A 22,852-nucleotide genomic window follows, 5' to 3' on the forward strand; every position below is an offset into this window, starting at 1 on the left:
ACATCAAACTTATGTGTCCATTGAAGTGAAAAAGATCCAGTCAGCAAGTTTACGAACAGCATTTTGTGACAAAGTGACAATATGAAAGCTTATTTTGTAGGCATGCACAGGGTGAGTGCATTCACCAGCATGCCGCTCCAGTCCTCTTTCCCTGATAAGCAGCCTGACGAACAAATGAACTTCAAACATTTTCAGCTACTTTTGCAATGAGAAACAAATTCTTACATAACAAACGTGGTGAATCAAATTTTAAACAAGTGAAAAAATAGGAGAGTGCATTGTGCACAGGTCTTGCAGAATTAGATTTATTCTCTGTTTGACAGAGCATCATTGCTATGTAGAATGCATAAATATGTTTCCAGTGACTGTTGGCATGTCTCCATTTGATCTGCAAGTATCATAATCATATTGTCAGGCAGCTGGCCTGTCATTTCTTTTAAAGGCAGTTAATGTGTGACAATTCAACTACTTTTTAACTGAAATCCAATTTTTACACAGATTTTTCCCAAATCCAAGCCAGAATCATGCACAAACTACTAGTTATTTATATGCATAAAGCTTTCTGTTGAGCATGTGTAACTGTTTTACTCAGGTTTTGTTAAACAGGACCAGCTGTCTAAAGGAGCACATTCACAGAAATATACATTCACTACGTAACCCTTGTTAAGTCTTAAATGCCTTTTAAAGAGATACTTAAATCATTAGCACTATTAAAACATGAACTTATTAAAAGGAAAAACTACTTTTTCTGAAATATTTCATGATTGTTACAGCCAAAACAATAGAAGTATTTTTGATTGTTAAAAAAAAAAGGTATCTGTGACTGTCTTACGGGTGAAAGGGAATGAAATGCTGCTTTTCTTCATCACTTTCAGCTTTTCCTTTTATGATATCTGTAATATCCATAACTAGAAGAGTAACAGAAAAATCATCAAAACATACGATAGCATCACAAAATAGCTTCTCTTCTCTCTGCATGGTGTACATTAATGTCCTTGTGCTTCTAGCTAAATATGGATTTATTTTTTTCCACTAGCAAGCAGTGCAGCCCAATAGGGGTAGACCTTAGGGGCAGAACATGTAGCACAAACTCCACACTACAGACATGACATTGCGTAAAGGGAGAATTACTTCAGACTGCTTTTGGTCTAATCCCATGAATACAGGTATGAGTGCATTGGTGGTGCTCTTGGGACACAGTTGTGGTTTTATTTCATCTGCAAAGAATTCTGTTACTATCCTCTGGCACTGTTTTAGCTTGCACTGCATAGCAGTAAGTATGAATTATTAGGAAAATAAATCCAAAAGCACATTTCTGACCTGAAAATGCTAATGTATGTGCTGTTGTTATGGCCTTAAAAAATCAAACATGGAAGACAACTGATACGGTTGGATTGAATCTCTATCAAGGCATGTCAGAATAGTACGGTCCAACATTCACAAGTATTACATGGGTCCTGTCCTATCTCAGATACAGTCAGCACAGGAGATATCAGTTACCTGCCACTCCAAAGGGCCGTCTTAGTCCTTGTGTGTATTTCTTTGAGTTACTGTCTCTGAGATCCATCCTTCCAACTCGGACTATTTGACAAACTAGATAAATTTTGTCTCGGCTAAGGTCTTTATTTCCAAGATCCTAAGATACACATGAAAAAGAACTGAAGGATTAGTTGAGGTAGAAGCAAGTTGTGAAATCTAAATGGGACCTCCACTAATAAATAGAGCCTCAGTAATCAATGGATTTAAAAAAGAAGAAAAAAGAAAACAGAAAGAAAAACCAAACACACTCAAACTGAGCCCACAAAAGGATGGAAAACCTGACAGTGTAAAGGTTGAAGAAAATGCAAGGTAAGAAACATAGAGAAAACAGTAGCAATCAAGAGGTACAGCAGATAAAAACAATAAAGTAAACAGTAAATTTGGGAGGCAGCAAACTGGTTTCAAGAAAGGTCACTGAAGCATTGTCACTGCCTTAAAGCACTCAGTGACTGTTGCCAAGATGTTTTCTGCTTCCTTCTTCACCTTGCTCAATCTTCAGGAGTTCTGACAGTGACCGCAGAGAAAAGACGAGCCAATTTGCAAATACAAGTAAGATAAACGGGAGAACACTTACTGTGAATACTACTTTAAGATTGTTGAGCATATCAATTTCCTTTGGAAAGCCTCTGCTCCCCCATCTCACCAAGTAGTTCTCACTGTTTCGAAGATAAATATCTTGTTGTCATGGGATTTAAAAAATCTTCCCTTTAACAGTACATCAGAACCCGCAGTACATAACAAAGGTTGCATAACAGACAGTAGTCTCTGGTGAGTGCTTAAACCTAATACCAGACTAAACAGACAAGAAGAATGCTATACAGATTAATTTCAACACAAGACAGGATGGCACCTTTTTTTGGAAGAAACATTACTGTGATCATAATCTTTTTGACAGGAATACTCAATAGAATCTTAATCTATCTGTGAACTTATAAATGAATTCCATTCTGTCCCCTTCACCCTATTTCAGTACTTCACTCTGGACACACATCAAGAATAATCACTTAACTTTGAAGTGTTCTCAGGTTCCTCCAAAATTCTGAAATGCTTAGTCCAGGAATTTCCCATCAACCTACCTGGGATCCCTCACCTTGGAATTCTTTAATAGCCACCAACAACTAGATTTGCCCACACTTCCTTTTCCTTTGGGTTTTCTTCCTTTCATTTACATATCCTCTGTATTACTAGCATGTTGGCAGCTATTTTGCTTCATTTTGGCTAGGTCCTTTTGCTACTCCGTTGCAATAAAAGGAAAGCTTACCTTATAACTGTTGATTTCAGGGGGTCGTATAGCGACATAAAGAGTTCTGCATCCTCTCCAATTCGGCAAACAAAATTCCTCACAAAGACATACAGACTGTGGGTGGGAGATGAAGACATTCGGGAGTATGATGCATAATCTGGTTGATCCTTTGACTACACAGAAGGAGGAAAAGAATTAGCTACATTACTACCACTTGTAAAGAGAAAATGTATCAAGCTGTCCCTACAGACGCAAGTCTAGAAGTCTGGAAGACATGTTGTCTGAACATAGTAGGATACACCAGAAAGCCTACTATCCACATGGTTATAGGGTTTCAGTAAGCTGGGAGCACTAGCAAAAGAAAATACACCTCTTTGAAGAGGAAACAAATAACATGCTGAGATAAGGACAGAGCTGAGGAGGTTCACTGACTCTGAAACAGGCTCCTAAGTTTTACCTACATTCCACTTTAATCACCAACAGCTACTTACTGTCTGATGTCCTAAAGCTCTTTTTATGCATTTTTAAAACAAGTCTACACAATTTGTTGCAGACTACTAAGTTTCATATTGTCAGTTAATGACATTCTGTTGTTTGGTAAACAAGACCTCATCAGTGACACTGATGAGAACAACTCACAGGGTGCTTTCCAGTGATTTGTCATGGGCATTATTAAAATGTCACAACGGCCCAACTTTCTTTTAGTTAGGTGTTTTGCTTAGAATCGTAGAATAGCTATGGTTGGAAAGGACCTTAAGATCATCTAGTTCCAATGCCCCTGCCATGGGCAGGGACACCTCACACTAAACCATGTAACCCAAGGCTCTGTCCAATCTGGCCTTGAACACAAGTCCCTAATGAAGAGTCCATCCCCAGCATCCCTATAGGCCCCCTTCAGATACTGGAAGGCTGCTATGACGTCTCCATGCAGCCTTCTCTTCTCCAGGCTGAACAGCCCCAACTTTCTCAGCCTGTCTTCATATGGGAGGTGCTGCAGCCCCTGATCATCCTTGTGGCCTCCTCTGGACTTGTTCCGACAGTTCCATGTCCTTTTCATGTTGAGGACACCAGAACTGCACACAATACTCCAGGTGAGGTCTCACAAGAGTAGAGGGGCAGGATCACCTCCTTCGACCTGCTGGTCACGCTCCATTTGATGCAGCCCAGGATACGGTTGGCTTTCTGGCCTGCAAGCGCACACAGAAGCTGGCTCATGTTCATTTTTCTCATCGACCAGCACCCCCAAGTCCTTCTCTGCAGGGCTGCTCTGCCCAGCCTGTAGCTGCGTCTGGGATTGCTCTGACCCAGGTGTAGGACCTTGCACTTGGCACGGTTAAACTTCAGGAGGTTAAACTTCAGCCCACCTCACAAGCGTGTCAAGGTCCCTCTGGATGGCATTCCTTCCCTCCAGCTTATCAACCGAACCACACAGCTTGGTGTCATCGGCAAACTTGCTGAGGGCGCACTCAATCCCACTGTCCATGTTAGTGACGAAGATGTTGAACAAGACCGGTCCCAACACCAATCCCTGAGGGACACCACTCGTTACTGGTCTACAGCCGGATATTGAGCCATTGACCACAACTCTTTGTGTGTGGCCATCCAGCCAGTTCTTTATCCACTGAGTGATCCCTTCATCAAATTGATGTCTCTCCAATTTAGAGACAAGGATGTCATGTGGGACAGTGTTGAACACTTTGCACAAGTCCAGGTAGATGATGTCAACTGCTTTACCACTGTCCATCAGTTCTGTAGCCCCATCATAAAAGGCCACAAACTTGGTCAGACAGGATTTCCCCTTAGTGAAGCCATGCCGGCTGTCACCAAGCACCTTGTTGTTTTCCATGTGCCTTAGCATGCGTTCCAGAAGAATCTGCTCCAAGACATTGCCAGGCACAGAGGTGAGACTGACTGGTCTGTAATTCCTTGGGTCATCCATTTTCCTCTTCTTGAAAATGGGGGTTATATTTCCCTTTTTCCAGTCATTGTGAACTTCACCTGACTGCCATGATTTTTCAAATATGATGGGCAGTGGCTTAGCAACTTCATTTGCCAGCTCCTTCAGGACCTGCGGGTGGATTTCATCCGGTCCCATGGATTTGTGCATATTCAGGTTCTTAAGGTGGTCTCAAGCCAGATCCTCTCCTACAGTGGGCCCAAGGTCTTGATTCTCACAGTCCCCAACTCAGAATCATAGAATAGTTTGAGTTGGAAAGGACCTTAAGATCATTCATTTCCAACCCCAATGCTATGGGCAGGGACAACTCACACTAAATCATGCCACCCAAGGCTCTGTCCAACCTGGCCTTGAACACTGCCAGGGATGGAGCATTCACAACTTCCCTGGGCAACCCATTCCAGTGCCTCACCACCCTAACAGGAAAGAATTTCCTCCTTATGTCCAAACTAAACTTACCCTGTTTAAGTTTGAACCCATTACCCCTTGTCCTGTCACTACTTGCTTTATTACTGTTTACTTTCCTATGAATCCAGGAAAGAACTCAAGTATCTTACAAATCCCTGAACAGATTTCATATAGAGAAAGGTCAAGGAAGAGTAGTCGTCTTCTTTGTATTGTAAAAGATGAAATGTATGCACTCATCAGCTTTTCTTAAGCATGCTAACTTCTGGTGTTCACAAGATTATGCTGAGTTCACTTGAGTTCCTCTTTAATGAGCTTAAATTCTTCAACTCCATCAGACTAGCTAACAAGCAACATAGAGCAAACAATTAGTCTTCTCACAATATCTTCTAAGAGCAAGCTTTGGTTACTCATAGCTTGCAGGCTGAATTCCAAGCATGTAACTATTCACTAAGTGAATCAGCCTACTCAGTAACTCAGATAGAATGAGGAAAAGTATTTCCATTTAGGAACCCAATAATTGATTTAGAAGCCACTTTAGAAACAGACTTTCATCCTAACCCACAGCCTGAATCCAGTGCATAAATTCAGCTAAATCAGTTTGAGGCTCTGCCATATTTATAACAAATGAACGTGATTCTACTCTTAAGTCAGAGGCAAAAATTTCCACTAGCTTTCATGGTAGGTTACAACCTTCAACCCATTAATAGGTAAAACCAAAATGAAAATCCAGTACAACTGATTAAGTTTACCAGTCGTTCCTACCATTTCTTCTTTAATTCGCTCTGTAATTTTATTAGTTGCTTCTTCATGAGCATGAAATAGGCTGATGACACTGGTTTTATCTGGATCCAAAATATTTCCATCTTCATCTCTAACTGTCAAATCTAGCTCTAATATTCTGTGAAAATACAAAGGGCATAAAGGCAGGATTATTTCCTTCTACAGAAATAAAGCTTAGAGATCAAATGCACAAGGAGCTGCTTCAAGGTTTAAATACATGTAACAGCATTTCACTGAAGAAAAAATTAACCCAATGGTTTTCTTCTCAAACTGTTGTACAGTATTTATACATTTGGGGAATTTACAGTAATGTCAAAAAAGCATTTTAATGCCTCTCGTATAAAGTAGATTCACCATGTTCAGTGACTTCAAACAGTCTTCATGTCTTTCACTTTTTAACATATAACCTTTGCAATCAAGGTGCGTAGGTTTTTCATGTTGGCTTCTGCTTTTCTGTTGCTCTCTTAGCCTCCTAGTCCTGATACTTAACTACTATGCTCTGCTTTCTTGCTTTCATACAGATCATGCCTTTTTTCCTTCCAGTCTTCCCCCACCCCAACGTTAAAAACCTCAGGTCTTACCTCCATATGTCCTTACACATTCTTGTCCACAGTGCCTTAGTGTCACCTAAGTCAAGGGATACCCCTTCTTGCCTATCCAGGATCTCACTCTTCCATGCCTCTCTAAAATCAGACTACATCATGCCAGACGGTATTTTTCACAATTTCTAAGAGGCACTGGCTGCCCTTCTGACACTGCTAATGTTGTTTGAAGCAGTCTGTATCAGACTGCAAGCCACCTTCATCACCTTACATGATTACCCACAACCTCTCCAGATTTGGTGTTCAATCTCCTCTTCCCATTCAGCCTCCACTGTCATTCCCCTTTACTCCTTCCCCACAATGTTTCCTTCACACATCACAACTCAAACCCACACTCTCACACTTACAAATACTATCCAACTTGCACTTTTCCTCTACACAATCCCAAGCCGTTTTTAATATCTTGCCCCTAGATAACCCCATTTTTACCTAAAATGTGTTGTATTGCAGTGGCTTTTCATTGGCAAGAAACAAAGCATTTTGTCAGATAGCTATTCTATCCCTGATAGTTTCACTTCTATGAACCAGAGTTTTGCCTGGAAATTCCCTATGTAAATTGGGGTGAGGGTGGTGGTGCGTTGCCTCTAGCAAAGGCTCTGTACAGTTCAGACTTTTGCTATTCATCCACCACACTAAGGCCTCTCTGAATGCTTTTGAAGTGGTAGCCTAACACTACTGGTGGTAGGTTGTGTTTGTGAAAGTTGGAAACGTTTTGAGTCCCAAGTACAATGAAGTTATAAGTATATAAAGGCCAGTTATCTGGTCAAATCTTTACAATTGAAAAACTCATGTATCGGTAGTTAAATAAATGAATATTGTGAAAAAGCAATAACAATTGGTTATGAGAAGCCTCAACATGGTAGTTACTATAACCACACGAATAACAGGCAGAAGTTTGAAAAGGAAGATTCATTACGTCTACATCTTGCATTAATGAGTTACAAACCTGCAAAGAGGAAAACTTGATCATCATCTCTGTTTTAGCTAGCTGCTTTAAAATAAATCATGTTTTCCAAAAGCAATGTATGCCACTTACTTGTTACCATAGTCTATTTTCGAGGTGACTTTCTGTTTGAGTTCTTTCAGCTCATCTTTTGGCAAAGTCCCAGACAGAAGCTGTGACCGCCACTCCATGAGGTCATACATCATGGACTGCACCTGCTGGAACTGCTCCTTCTTATTCGTCTAAGATAGAAAACAAAACAGTAGGTTTCAAACTTGACATTGAAGCGAAGCATTGGTCTTGACAATCCAAGGATGTCCCCTATTTAATGCTAAGTAATTGTAGGAGCAAGAATTAGGCTAAGTACTCGCCCTGGCTTCTTTCCTCCTCTCATCCCACAAATTTTTAAAGACAGGACCTTCCATGTGACCACAAAGAAATTCCATTAAATGTAAACAGTTTGTATGGGGATAGGGAATTGCATTATTTTGGGTTTAACTGTGCTCTTTTAAAATCCATGAATTAAGTCTCATCAAAAGCAAACATTATAAAAGCAATTTAGGTCTGTATGAGATACTGATAAGAATGCTGTGGTATAAATATACTCAAGAGAATAGTGGGAGAATGCACGGAAGTCAATAAAGCAGTTCCAGTGTCATCCATGGAAACATTAAAAGTTTTAATTGTTGACATTAACAAGAGGAACACTCAGAAGTGACAAGTTTCAGGAAATATATTCATGAGGAAAAACCACCCATATTCAAGATTTCTTTGCCCCACTAGAGAAAAAGCAAAATCCAATGGCTGAGATCCTGGAGCAGTCAGTGCAAGTCGTTGAAACGGGTTAGTAGAAGAGACTACGCAGGTACTAGGATATTCACTATCTTTTGATGTTTTTCCAGTCAACACTTTCTGACTTTTTGTCCATCAGGCTTAGGTTAAACAAGTCACTAGGATCAGTGGAGATTAATGTAGGGTTACAACAAGAAAGATAAAACAGACAAATAAAAAATAATGCATTTATCACTTCTAAGTTCCACACTACACTGTGGACATTACAAGCATATGCAAAAGACCACCATGAGTAGAGGCTCCTTGCTCACAGTTAACACAGATGCTGATGCAGTAGCCCTTTTGACTAATATCTCCAAATTCATTGCACTTTTATATATTGGTAAAAGTGCTCACAGGAAAAAAAAAATTTTTTTTCCAAAATGGAAAAAAGATAAATAAATATTTTTCTTTAAGAGATGTAGTTTTAGATACTGAAAGTAGAAAGATTGACTTCTTGAAACTGCCTGTCGTTAATAGCTACACACTTCCACTACACACTAGAACAAACTTTGTTGTAACATTCAAGAGCATGGTGAATCTTTTTCAAATGAATGTTAGTTATGTTTGATGCTCCTATCTTGAAACTTGTCAACTCTAAAAAGAGCAATTATGAGAAGTTTATCATGTACAGGGTACTCAGGGTTTGAACTAAAAGCATGCAGTTACACTAATCCTCATCAGTAAGCCAGCCTTTTCATTTAAAGCCATTGAAGAAAATGGTAATCATCTAAGTAGTGAAGAATTAATTGCTTAAATCCTTCCAGATCCTGCCTGCATCTAAGAAAAGACACCAATTTGAACAAGACCTCAAGATGCTTGAATAGGACTAATTACCAGGCCACACGCAGAATGCAAAAATGTCATACCACATAGAGCTGTTTCCAGATGCCTCCCCATTCCCAAAGAGTAGTGGTAACTTCTTGAACTAAAGGAATTTCAGCAGGTATTATATTTTCTGAATGTCTAGAAAGAGAAGAAATTCTAACACAATGAAAATGAAAAAGATTATCAAATTTCACAGGTTTATATTATAGTTACCATGTTTAAGGCATGTAAAAGCCTTAAAAGTCATTCTTGGGCAGGTAAGATCCTTAGTGTAATAAAACATTCAATACCTTTTCTTTTCAGCAGGAACTTCCTTGATGTGGATGAAAGATTTAGGAAATATTCCCTGTTGAAGGAGAACAAAAAATATCAACATTTATTCTCCAAGAGCATTTAGGGAACAACCATGACTAATCTCCGAATTAAACTGCTGTCTATCTAGTTTTCTGTCCAGATAGATGCATTTGTCTGACAGACAAATAATAGAAGTTTTGTCCTATCCATTTTTGCAAACACAGAAAGCATAGGATTACATTTCTTCAGGAGAAACACCATCTTCCACCCCCCCCCGCAATGTCCTCCCCCAGAAAACAGAAGATTTAAACAGTAGTTTAGTGAAATCTTATGGAATTAATAATACTTCTTAAAACATGTAATACATTTTGACTTTGAAACCCTTTAGCAATATTAAAAATTACTTGAAAGGAAATGGTTAGTACTGTTAAATAATGTCCTGGGTTTAGCAGTAGCAGTCATTTTTCTCTTTCTTGGTAGCTGGTGCAGTGCTGTGTTTTGACTTTCAGCTGGGAACAGAGCTGAAAAACAATGATGTTTTGGTTTGGCCAAGGACTTTGTGGGCCTCATGCTCTGCCAGGGAGGAGGGGAGCCGGGAGGAAGCAGAGACAGGACACCTGACCTAAACTGACCAAAGAGGTATTCCATACCACAGCACGTCATGCCCGGGAGGGAACTGGGAGTTACCCGGAAGGGCTGGGACTGTGGGGTTAAGAGGAGATACCGGTCAGTGCTTGGTCGGGCTGGGGGGGGCGAGTTATCAGTCACCTGGTGATGAGGTGTTGTATTCTCTTCCCTTGTTATTTCCTTTATCATTATTATTGGTGGTAGCAGCAGTGATTTGTGTTATACCTTAGTTACTAAACTGTTCTTATCTCAACCCATGGGAGTTGCATTCTTTCTGATTCTCCTCTCCATTCCCCCGGGAGTGGGTAACAAGCTGTCTGTGTGGGTTTAAACCACGACAGTTCTTTTTGGTGCCCAACGTGGGGCACGAGGGGTTGAGATAACGACAGATCTGACCGTCACAGTGCTGATTTATTGGCTCTCAGAGTTGTTCCTCTTGATCTCACAGCTTCAGAATGTTGTAACTTACTTAGAGCCGGTATTTGCTGTGTTAGTGTTTATCAAGTGTGGGGCTTGGGCTATGGTTCCTGTCTCACTGTACTTTATGGCAATGACTTGTAATACGGGCGGGCTCCAGCAACAGGGCGGGACGGACGTGGCCGTGGACTGGTCCCTGGCCGTCCGGCTGCTCCTCACCGTCCTGGGCCTCGCCCTCGCCTCCCTCTGTGTAAGGCTCTGGGAAGCCGAGGGGGAGCAGCCCCGGGAGCCGGCGGCTGCTGAAGCGGCCCGGGAGAGCGGCCCCGGGGACCAAGCGGGAGCGGGGCCGGAGGCCGGTAGGGAGCGGCTGCCGGTGGAGGAGGTCGGGGCGGTCGAGGAGCGGGAGGAGGCGGCTGCCGAGGAGCGGGAGGAGGCGGCTGCCAAGCAGCGGGAGGAGGCAGTGGAGGAGCCGAGCCCCGCGGCCGAGCCCAGCCCCGCGGCGTCCGAGAGCATTCCCCGGAAGCCGCCCGCCGAGCCCCAGGAGGACGCAGGAGGCCCCGCAGCATTTCCCAGCAAGGCAGAGGAGGAAGAGCTGGGCTCAGGAAAAGAGAAGCTGGTGGTGGGAGAGCCGGCAAGCACAGCAGCTACACCAGCCCCAGGGACAAGTACAGCAGCATCGTTTGAGAGTTCTGGAGGTTTCGAATGGCCTTTGGGTACCCTTGGGACCTGCCTGCTGACTGTGATGGTGTTCACTATGTTGGCACACATGCAGAGTGTGTTTTACCCACCACCATTGTGTCTGATCCCAAAATTTAAGCAGAGTCGGGTTTGGGTCTTGTCTGGGGTTAGACAACAATATGGGAGGACAAAGAGGTTTCCCCCAAGGGTGGACAGCCATGAGTGGCAGGGCATGTGGGACAGTATGGGCAAGTATCTAGTTCACTGGGCCCCTCCAGTGCTTTGGAAACATTGGAGATGGAAGGATAGTGAATTATTTTGAGCCTGGTGGGCCCATGACCCTTAAGGCCACCAGAGCAGAGGTGCAACATAGAGATGGACTCATGATCGAGGGGTGGACCTAGCAATGGACACTACTGCCCAGGTTATTCATGTGTGTGAACACTGCACACAGCCTCTCCTGCTCTGGAAGACTTACAAGAGATGGAGCCTGACATCATGGAGAAGATGGACTCAACAGCTTTATAGGGACTGGTCCATGCACTAGGATGAGAGTGCACTTAGATAAGGGTGATGGTATATTGAAAACGTAGGATCTGAGCATGATGTGAATGGTATGGAATAAGGGGTGGATAATGTCCTGGGTTTAGCAGTAGCAGTCATTTTTCTCTTTCTTGGTAGCTGGTGCAGTGCTGTGTTTTGACTTTCAGCTGGGAACAGAGCTGAAAAACAATGATGTTTTGGTTTGGCCAAGGACTTTGTGGGCCTCATGCTCTGCCAGGGAGGAGAGAAGCTGGGAGGAAGCAGAGACAGGACACCTGACCCAAACTGACCAAAGAGGTATTCCATACCACAGCACGTCATGCCCGGGATGTAATGGAGTTACCCGGCTGGGACTGCAGGGTTGGAGGAGGTATGGGTCGGTGCTTGGTCGGGCTGGGGGGGGCGAGTTATCGGTCACCTGGTCATGGGGTATTGTATTCTCTTCCCTTGTTATTTCCTTTATCATTACTATTATTAGTGGTAGCAGGAGTGATTTGTGTTATACCTTAGTTACTAATCTGTTCTTATCTCAACCCGTGGGAGTTGCATTCTTTCTGATTCTCCTCTCCGTCTCTCCATGAGTAGGGGGAGGGCAAGAAAGGGGGGGAGTGGGTAACAAGCTGTCTGGGTGGGGTTAAACCTTTTCAGTTTTAGATTAAATTTTAGGCTATTAAAATACAAATTTTAATTAAACAACTATAGCATTTTGAGCCAAAAGAAATGTCAAAGGAGTATTTAAAACACAGTTGTACTGCACAGAATGGGGACCTATTCTCTCATACCCACCCTCAAGTATTGCAGATCAGGCAGCTGATAACTCCTTTGTGTAGCTTCCACTAAAATACTACATTGCATCAAGAACTTATGGTGAATTCCTCTATGACTAGCCTGTCTCCCCCCTCAGTTTTGGTGAGCTAGTTCACCTTATTTGCTTGCTTCTATTTCTGTGCAGTCGTATTGGAGCTCATAGAACATGAGAAACAGGCAGAAGTCTGGAGATCACAGTTATTCATTCCTCTGTCTTTTAGGATGTGCAGTCATTGAGCAATGAAATAAAACAGTAAATCAAGCATCTAATACTTCCAAAAGGAAATTAGAATATTCTACTGTCACATGCAGTTTGAAAATGGACACAAATTATTTAGTCGAAGTCAATGCAAGTTATTGTTAGTCCCTGCAAGCCACTGAATACAGCATAAGAAAAAGAGGAAATGCAAAAGAAAGACTATTCTGATTTCTTCTGATGCATATTCTCTGCCAGCAGTGGTCCCTTTGCTCCCCAGATACCACATGTTAAGGGATTGTGAAGGTTTTGTACATCTTTTTTTCCAGGCTAGAGATGTGACTTCCACCAAACATTTTTACTGTAATGTAGGTCTGAGTCTCTAACTTGCAATGCCTTTGCAGGGCTGCACCCTAAAAGAACCTGGTACTAAGAGCAAGTTTCAAAAGAAATGCTTCTCTTCTAGAAAAGTGCATTTGAAACTAAAAAGTAATTTTCTTGCTACTTAAGTCAGGCGTCATCCTACACAAGGTAGAAATGATTCATTTGTGGCTTTTCCATATTTAGAAATAGGAGTACAGACTTTTTTATTAATATGGTTTTTTACTTGTATTTAAGAATTTAAGTCTCATGGGAGTTGTTCATATTGCATATAGCCTAAAGGATCCTTAGAAAAAAGGGCAGAACCAAACACATGTAGGAGCAAATTCACTCAAAAAGTTATTTCAAATGATGTCTTCCTCAGTGTGTTAACCTGAAGGCACAGTAATAGTCTTCACTGATCTGCTCCTCCCAGTCTTTCTAGTATTTACCAACATTGTCCAGGACAAACTCTGACCATTCTATTTGTCAGGAAAGAGCTCACTTCAGAGATCACAAGAGGACTATCTGACAAGAGATACTAATAAAAACCTTCACGGGTTAATTCCTTAAAAATAGTCTCATAGGAATGAACAGCATGATCTTACCTCTGATCCTTTATGTCTTACTAGATAACCCTTGTACCAACCTAAAAAGAAGAAAGAGTGCACTTAGTATGACAGAACACATGTATGCAAAAGTATATTAGAAAATCACAAGGTTTGTTTCATATAAGAACTATCTAGCATAGGATGTTAAAAATTAATAGTTAGTTCAAAACTACATGGATGAAAGCAAATCAAGTATCAGGAAGCATACTGAGCATGACTTGCACATTATCAAGTATTATTATATGGTCTATTTCAAGTCTTGCATAGTAAGCACAGACAGTCTTACACAGATTATAATACCTACACACTCACATTAAAAAAAAGATAGGATAAGCTGTTTTGTGGTGCAATATATAATAAACACACACACACATATGTCTCTTAACCAAGATCACTCATTATACTGGATAGCCCATCAAACTCTTCCAATTGTGCTCTAGGTGCCCTATTAATCCAACACAGTACATGGTAGTATACATTCAGCTACCCTGAATGTAAGGACAGGCCATCTTTCTGCCATAAGGAATTACAGCTTTTGGACTTAACTCAAAAGTTACTCCTACTGTAAAGTTCAAGACAGAACTCCAAGAAAATGAAGGACTATTATGGGGCCCCTTCTCCATTCATAACTAGGAACCCCTTCTGAAAGAAAAGAGTGCAGCATTGCAGTACTAGCTCAGGCTTTGTTCCATCTATGCCCCAGTGGTCAGAATAAACATCTAAAAAGAACATAAAGAGTTCACCCTTACTAAATTATAGCAGAAGCCACATCCAGTGTGCACACACTCAATCATGAAACGTAGCAAAGGTATTCAACTCTGCTGAATGTTTCTTCTATTTCATCCAAAGCAAGCATTTTATGATGAAAAGCATACATTTTCTGGTATAGTTTCATGAACAGATAATTACCTTTTCTCTCTCTCCATTTCTAACAGGTATTTCAGCTGTGCAACCAAAACACAAAGAAAGAAATCCCAAACCCAGAGCAGTCCTGTGAGAAAGGCAATGTTGCAAGACTCAGGAGAATCACTGACCTCAAAAACAGACTCCGGACTTTTTCCTCAGCACTGGGATATTTTTTCCCCACTATCTTCTCATCAATAAAATTCCTACTTACTTCTCAAACTGAATTACTTGTACATAGTCTCCAATTTACATCCAAGTGTGTCAAATCTATTTAATCCCACTTGTTACTGCACATGTATGCCTGGGCATATTCTGTGCATGCAAAACAAAATAGCATGAAAAATGAGCGTAGGAAAAACCTGTTACTGTTGGTTACTCTTCAGCTGCAGCTGGCAGCATGTTTCTTAAGATATCTGATAAAAAACAACTTACTGGCACAATGCTTAAAGAATCTACTTCTTCACTGGCAAATGTATCGCATAATGCAAGCTGTGACAGTGCATGTAAAGGGCAGAAGATTTAGAAAGGACTTTTGGATAAAAAGCCACCACAAGTTCACCACTCAACTTGCTAGGCTGGGGTGACAACAAAGGTACCACAGGAGACAGAAATCTGGAATGTTGCTTCTGCCATTCACAGAGACAACAGGGATGAGGAGGTTTCTGGATAACCAATGTATTCTTTCTTAGCCAAAATGTTTAGAATGGAGGCTTACAGATTTATGCAGACTTTTCATTTTTAGGAGAGGACACAAATATTACTCATGACAGAGATGCATATATTGACTAAGCATCTAGTGAGTGGCATCAGTATTTTCACTGATACTTTGAGATACTGAATTTCTCTTAGAAACAAAAGAGGAAAAAAACATGCTTCTGCTCTCCAAAACATGGAAAGTATGGTTCCTCAGATGCTTTTCTCTCTAACATTTTGTTGTTTCCATGCAAAACAACCTAGAGCTCTGTGAAATGAAATGGGCTGGGCTCAGAAGTGCCTTTCAGTACCAAGCTCTCTGTAAGTGCATAGTGCAGAAGCTGGCCTGTCTCTTTTAACGTAACTACAGTTAATAAGATAGCACTGACAGAAAGCACAAGTACATTGATGATTTTACAATATATTTTGCAAAGCTTGAAGTACTTCATAATTAATTTTTTTTAACTCTTGCTTAGTCAAGCACATCACTGCAGATTGAAAATGAATCCCTATTACAGTGGACATTTGCAGACACCTGTTGAGTTAGTAATAATTGCAACCTATTGTTTTATACTAATAAGAACTTCAGTAGCTGGGGCAGACATGGCAAAGAATTCAGTAACATTGTGAAAGTATAGCTCCAATCCTTGTGGAGGAATACACTAGCACTACAGTATCAGCAGTGAATTCAGCTTCACAAATGTACAAAGCTACGTAAGTCTGGATCAGCATATTGGCTATCTGTCATGCATAACTTGGACTTCTGTTGTTTAGCACTTTCTGTACGCTGGATGCTTTTCAGAAATGTTTGATCATGCTGACCTACAGACTACTTCAACATACCACATTTCCATCTTGTGCTAAAGGATGATCAGGGTGCTGAATATCTCCTAGCAACAAATATTTGGTTTAGAGACAAAAATGAACTCTATTAAAACATCAATCAAACCTACTGTAACTCCCATCAGGTATACTACAGCTGCATGAACTTCACACTCGATGCCTTCCTCATACATGAACAGCTTCCCAAAAAAAGCACATGTACTGCAACATTTCTGATTTAGGCTCTCCAGAAAGGAATAGGTTCTTCCTCAAAATACACCACCACCAATATAAATAAGAACATTAGACAACTATTTATGCAACACGGAGAATTGCTAAGAAGTAAAAGGGTTAAGTTATTCAAATACCTATCTCCTGGAGACAACTGACTTACCTTCACAGGACTCCAAGATATGGACCACGTCACCAATCTGTAAAGTCAGTTGTGGTACTCCTGTGCCTTTGAAATTGTATATAGCTGAAAAATTAAAGGATGAAAAAAATGTTTTTCAATACAGCTGTAAATGGGAATTAAACTGAAAACCACACAATGTGACTAAGATTCCAATACGCTAGTACAAACAAAGGGACTCATAATTCTATCCAGAAGTTTCATCTGTTACCATTACTAAATCTTTATTCTTATGAAAATGCAAAGACAATGCTGAAAACAAACAAATCTGCATACACATAAAACAAACTGTTATTTATAACCACTCTGCACAGGATTTAAGAGCACCTATTTAGATGCAGGTCTTCAATATATACATGTTGATTGTGCTGGAGAATTGTTAGTCCAGTGCAGAGTTTACAGGAATTTATGGCTACACTGGTGAGAAGGGGCACAAACATGCATACAGAAACTGAATTTACTGAGTTCTTTCCTGGGTTTTGATGTTTCATCTTAACATGAAACTGTGTTTCATATGGAAACAAGCAGAAAGTTTCATCATCTTCTGCACTTAATCACTCTGAAAAGATCACAGGAGCAGTGGATTTCAAAAGTGTTCTAATCAGAAGCTTATCTGTATGTGGTTAGGAAACAGACATGCTTCAGGGAGATTTCAAGAACATCAGTTTCTTTACTAGCTCTTACACTCCAGTGCTACCGGACGTGGGCTGCTCTGCTAAGCATTTGTTTCTGTGTATTTTCTCTTCATGGGCATGGTTATAGACTTTTACAGGAGCATCACAGAGTAGAAGTGGTTATTGAAGGTAGCATCACACAAGGAAACTGAATCAAATGAGTAAGCCTGAAGCCATGACTAAATTATCCAGGTAGGAACAGCACACTGGCTGGTAAACATGACCTCTGTTGTTCAGCAGAGACAGCAGTTTGCTTCCTTTTCTCCTCACAGTGTCCCAATCCACAGACACAGAGCATTCAAACTTACATAACAGTGGGCCTGCCTTCAGTATATTCCTACACACCTTTTGCTCACCTGTCCCCCCTGGCTTCTAAAATATGATATTCATTTCTGTTAGGCCAAAATGTATACTAGTGACTCATTTTAGTTTAAATTATGCTTAAAATCTCAAATCCAATTGCCTTTCATAAAAATGTCTCAAATAGGAGGGTAGAGCTAATCAGATCCACCCTCTTCACTTGTTCGAGTTCCATAAATCGGGTTTCTAATTTCTTTTGCCATCATTATATTTATTATATTTCTTGGACAGAAATTAGAAGGAATTCCAGATTTAATTAAGAGGCTTAATTGACCAAAAATAAGTTGCTATTTTTGTTGACCTTCCCACCAGTGTCTCCTCCTGACTGGGCAGAGCAGGGCTTCAATCATTAAGCGTAATGGGGAGGAAGGAAAAAAAGAAAGAGAAAAAGAAAAATTAACTGAAAAGTGAGGCTCTGATGTCCAGATTCAAGAGAATCTTGAAGCTGCCTCCTCAGTGATCCAGAGAACTGCCTTAGCTCAACACAAATGTGAATTTCAGTATAGATTTGTATGGTGGACATGTGGCTATATTCTGACCAGCTTCCTTTCGTTCGTCTTGACACAGATTTCAAGAACTGGAAGATGGCAAACAAGCCTCCCATATTTCATGAGATATTTCCACCAGAGCGCTTGGGGAGCGTGCGAGTGCTCTTCCTATTTTCCTGAAGGGTCCATACAGATGAAGATCACTGTTGACTAGCAGCTACTTTATATTTCAAAAGATAAGCTGCTCTACTTCCAGGTGTATTGACCTCAAAATACGGATGCAACTCACCGAGCCATATATTCACATTGCATGTAAAGCCTTCATTTAAAGCCTTAATTTAAAAACAAGGGAAGTGGCTCTATCAGCTCAGACTTCTAAATGAGTAAGTGGAAACTTGAGAAAGACTTGACTGTAGATTTTGGATTGTTTGGTAGGATGAGTTTCACAGATTCTTTTACACAGTTTTAAGCTATAGACCTTTCCAGACATGTTATTGTAAGAAATTGTCTCCCATATGCCACTGCAAAAAACTCTATATTAATACCACCAGCTTACATCCAGTTGTATGATCTACAGCACCAGACAGCTTGACTATCACATCTGCTAATTTTTGAATTATCAACTGTGAGTCAAAATTTGACTATTCCATCCAGTTACATCTCCTGTCAGCTGCAACTGATACCACTTCCTTTACAAACAGTGACTCTCTTACACTGCAGCTATCACCCCAGAATTAACCACCAGAGTTCTCCACTCCTTGGCATCTCATATCTCAGCCATAAACACAAAGTGGGACAGTATCCTCAAGGAGCAGAAGGTGGCCTGCTTGAAGACCCTAGCATTTACTCTAAACCCCAGTAGCAATTACTGTCCTGAGGAACAACTGACACCATGTCAGTAAGATCAGCAGGAGAGACTTGACAGCATATGACAGCATATACCCAGCAGCCAGTATCAGACTAAGGTGTTCTCATCAATACTGTATCTGTCCACAGATGCTGTCACATTCTCCCAGAATGGCATAGACAATGCCCAAGAAAACGACCTTTAAGACAATCTTCCTAAATATGGACTTCACAGTTCATTGAGAATAGAGTTAGCAAATTTGTCCCCATAACTTCAGTGGTAATTTTACAGGAGGACACACATGCACCACACAGAAACCAAAAACCCTAGTGCAAACCCCGCTTTGATTCTAGGGGTTTGGCTTAGCTCCCTCAGGAGCTGAGCTGGAAGCCAGCACACCTCAACAATATTACTTCAGAACAAAAGCCTAAAGAAATGCCAGAAAGGATTGTCCAAACTGAAATACACTAAAGCAAAAGCAGGATTTGAATTACAGCTCAGGAAGATGGAAGTGTTCTTGTTCAGGCAAATAAGACCTCTTGTAAAGACAGTTACTCTAAAGAGCTTCTGTGTCCGATTCTGCTACCACTCTTGCATTCAGCCATCCAGAGCACAAGTGAAGACAGCTACCTGTGCCCATCCCAGCAGCAAAAAAAAAAAGGACTATGAACGTTAAAGAAAACTCCTGTTTGCATTTCATTCCAACGTATCTATTAAAGCCAGAGCTGCCAGACACACATCACTCCCACAGTATACAGACGCATGAATGCTGGTCACTACAGGTGTGGCTATGAAGCCTGTTTCATTAAGCCACACAGGTATGTACATGTTTTCCAAAGTGGAGTAGTGAAAAACCTGTAGAGGGCATTTCAGAAGATACAAGGTAAATGAAACAGTCTCATAGTGTTCAGAGGAAGATTCCTGCTACGAGTTAAGAACTAAATTCAAACAACCACACACTGAGCAAAAAAGCACAGTTAACATTGTGTAATTTAAATTATACACCTTCCTTTTAGAAGATGAGAAGTGGGGAAAAGGGGAAAGTGGAATAAAAATCATACTTTGTACCTTACCGGTAAGAGTCACACACCAAACTCTCTAAAAACCTCACTAGAATCCAGGTAGCAGAATCCCTTCCTTAAAAATCTAGATTTCCTCAGTATTTACATACTTTAAAACCCCACATGCATGGTATTTACATGATTAAACTGTAAACTACTGCAAGATGGGAATGGTGAGTTAAGAAAATCCCACAGACTTGTAACACTGAAGCTGTTCATTACCCTAATCTTCCTACCCGTCTTTTCTGCCTGTTTTCCTTCATGTGAAGACCCTACCCTTTTCTTTATATTTTTGAGACTCACATTGTAGTAATAAGCTACATTTCACGATGCTCTCCTTGGCTACTTTACACCCTTCCACTTAAAGAGAATTAGAAACAACATTGCTGAGGTGTAGCTTTGCTGAACCAGCTCTTCCTTTCACTTTACCATAATAGGAGGAGTATATGGAATGATTTCTATGTTATAACTCATTAAGAGTTTTGCATATTCAAACACCTCCAATGAATAGCCTCAGGAAGAATCCTGTTCTTGAGTAGTAATGTTTCCTTACAGGTCAATTCTTTCTGTTATCATTTTCTTCTCATTAAAACAGGGTTAAATCACTCAGCAAGAACACTGACAAGCTTCACCTGAAGGTAGCATGCAGTCCTAACAGGATTAAAAGGATTTCTTGACTTCTGGAAAGAAACCTATAAAATCTGTATTGCAGGTATTGTAACTCTTAAAGAGCCACCTACTATAATGAACATGACAGTGACGCACTTCTGATGACTATTTCACAAGTCAGAATGGATCAAAACTCAAGGTGGGGTAAAGGCTGAATTCATTTATTACACTCAGCAAAGGGTAACTCTTAATTTCTTGGGTGGGAAGCTGTTAGCTCAGGTTGTAGTTGAATATAGATTTCTTCTTGTGCTTAATCTTGGGGCCAGATGGAGGTTTTAGCTGACTTGAGCTACTTATTTTCCTTCTTAAGCACAATAAAGCCAGCATGGATTATAAGAACCAGGAAGTTCTAACGCACCCGACTAGTTATATGACAATACTGCTCCTGACCCCTTACCTTTTTATAAAACATAGTAACATGGTTCTTTTCCTTAGAAATCTGATCTTCATGAAGAGTATTTAACTGTGCTTTTTCCTTTCATGAAAAACAGTGGATTAAAAGATTCCTTTCGCAGCTTGTTTTCATCCTACTTAAGTTCCCCTTTCTTTGTTTCCCAACTGTCTGTGGGGTTCAAGGGTTGCATTTTATGGAGTAGGCAACCTATCCTGAACAAAGCTCTGCCTCCCTTACAGCTCAACCTTGTCTTATTTCAGAGATGCCGAATCATCTTCAGAGGTCTTCAGCAGATGAAAGCAGACCAGCCAATCACAGCTCTTGGCTCTCAGGCTGAGCATATGCTTTGCTACAAAGAACTCACCCCCTCCTCTCCTCCCCACAATGTAGGCTTCAAATCGACAATGTCTGTAAGCCACAGACATTGCTGCAATTATGACTTTTTTTCTTTTTACATACAAGTATGACAAGTCTTATAATACAATATATAACAGCAAAAAAACCTTCCTTAACCTAGGAAACAGACCTACGTAGGGTGAGCAGAGAGACAACAAGTGTACTGTTGCCACACAGTGACACAGCTTGCACAGATCCCCTTTTACATCAATGTCACACAGGTGCTTGTAGCCTAGCACAGCAGAAGGAAACCCCACCACAGTGCCACGCCTCCCCCATGACCTGCAATAGAAATGTGATTCCATGTTTTGGAGTTCCCACTGTCATGCCTACTCTTCAGGAATCAGTTCAACAGACATGGAGAAAACATCTAAAACAATTTGTAGAGTAGTGCAACCATCTGTAACACCTATGGTAACTACAGTAGAGGTAATGTATACTCAAAGCAAATGTGGCAGTGTTGAACTGCTGTTATTTTCCAGCTTTGAAATGCTTAAGATCTCATATGTGCCAGCTAAATGTATTTACCCTTAGCCTCACAGCCATAAGACTTATGGAATTATCTCTATGAGAAGCAGGCCTAATCTCATTGGCCCATTACTAGCCCTGCACAGACAAGTCTATGCAGACTTTGTTCTGGACTTCGTGACCAAGTGACTTCATGGCTGACCAGGTTTACCTGTTCACAGACGAAAAAGTATCATCTTTGAGAATTATCAGGCTGTAAGGCAGAAGTCCATCTGCTGCATCACAAGCTGGATTACATCATTTCCTTTACCTATTAAAGGAAATTTATCAAAGCTTTTTTCAAGTTTATTAATCAACACCTGTATTTGTGTTGTCTCTACAGCAGCTTAAACTCATCAGTACCAAAGCTTTGATACGCTTGTTGTCTCCTTTGAAACACTAGTAAAGTTCCTTAATATACATATAATCAGTTGCAGCATTTCCTATTTGGTGCACTCCCTAATCCCTTCTCATTAACTGCATGCTCTGCAGATTTCTTTTAGTCAGACGGTGGCGGTTTGTTTCCTTGAGCTCATCTCAACAGTAGGTCAAGTGGTGACTCCTTAATTTGCAGCAGGAAATGAAATTTTTAAACTTGCAAATGAATAAATCTCTCCCCTCCCCCCCCCCCCCCCCCCCCCATGGAGTTTTATCTTGCCCTTATCTACATTCTTCCCGACACAAAACTATCTCTGATGTCTCAAATGCTTCTGGAACAGCAGGTTAGTCTTTCAGTTAGTTCTAACACCCGGTACACAAGTTACAGGCCACTGTGTTGGCACCTGGAAATATCCCATCTCAGGACTCCTCATCCACATGATGCAACAGACTGAAGGGTGTTCAGTGAGGTGACTGACACGAGTAATCCATGTCTTTGGCACAACAGGAGTTGTAAGAGACTTATGATTCCAGTCTCTGTTGTAAACCTAAAGAACCTGACTGAAGGTAACAACTGTCTG

At 40.9% G+C, this 22,852-nt stretch overlaps 1 protein-coding gene across 2 annotated transcripts in view; it reads right to left on the reverse strand.

Annotated features, from left to right (window-relative positions):
• Positions 1 to 22,852, reverse strand: part of DOCK2 (dedicator of cytokinesis 2) — a 173,508-nt gene that overhangs the window by 148,307 nt on the left and 2,349 nt on the right. For both annotated transcript variants that reach the window (XM_061348425.1, XM_061348426.1), the window contains exons 2-11: positions 16,480 to 16,563; positions 13,662 to 13,702; positions 9,422 to 9,477; positions 9,173 to 9,269; positions 7,566 to 7,714; positions 5,910 to 6,045; positions 2,801 to 2,955; positions 2,114 to 2,195; positions 1,501 to 1,636; positions 833 to 908 (exon numbers count right to left, since the gene is read on the reverse strand). In XM_061348425.1, coding sequence (XP_061204409.1) covers positions 833 to 908; positions 1,501 to 1,636; positions 2,114 to 2,195; positions 2,801 to 2,955; positions 5,910 to 6,045; positions 7,566 to 7,714; positions 9,173 to 9,269; positions 9,422 to 9,477; positions 13,662 to 13,702; positions 16,480 to 16,563 — 1,012 coding nt within the window. The remainder of the gene's footprint in view (positions 1 to 832; positions 909 to 1,500; positions 1,637 to 2,113; positions 2,196 to 2,800; positions 2,956 to 5,909; positions 6,046 to 7,565; positions 7,715 to 9,172; positions 9,270 to 9,421; positions 9,478 to 13,661; positions 13,703 to 16,479; positions 16,564 to 22,852) is intronic.

The sequence above is a fragment of the Neopsephotus bourkii genome, unplaced genomic scaffold (genome assembly GCF_033783945.1).
Source record: "Neopsephotus bourkii isolate Nb327-2 ecotype Australia unplaced genomic scaffold, CSIRO-AGI_Nbou_v1 NB_357, whole genome shotgun sequence".
NCBI classification, from domain to species: domain Eukaryota; kingdom Metazoa; phylum Chordata; class Aves; order Psittaciformes; family Psittacidae; genus Neopsephotus; species Neopsephotus bourkii.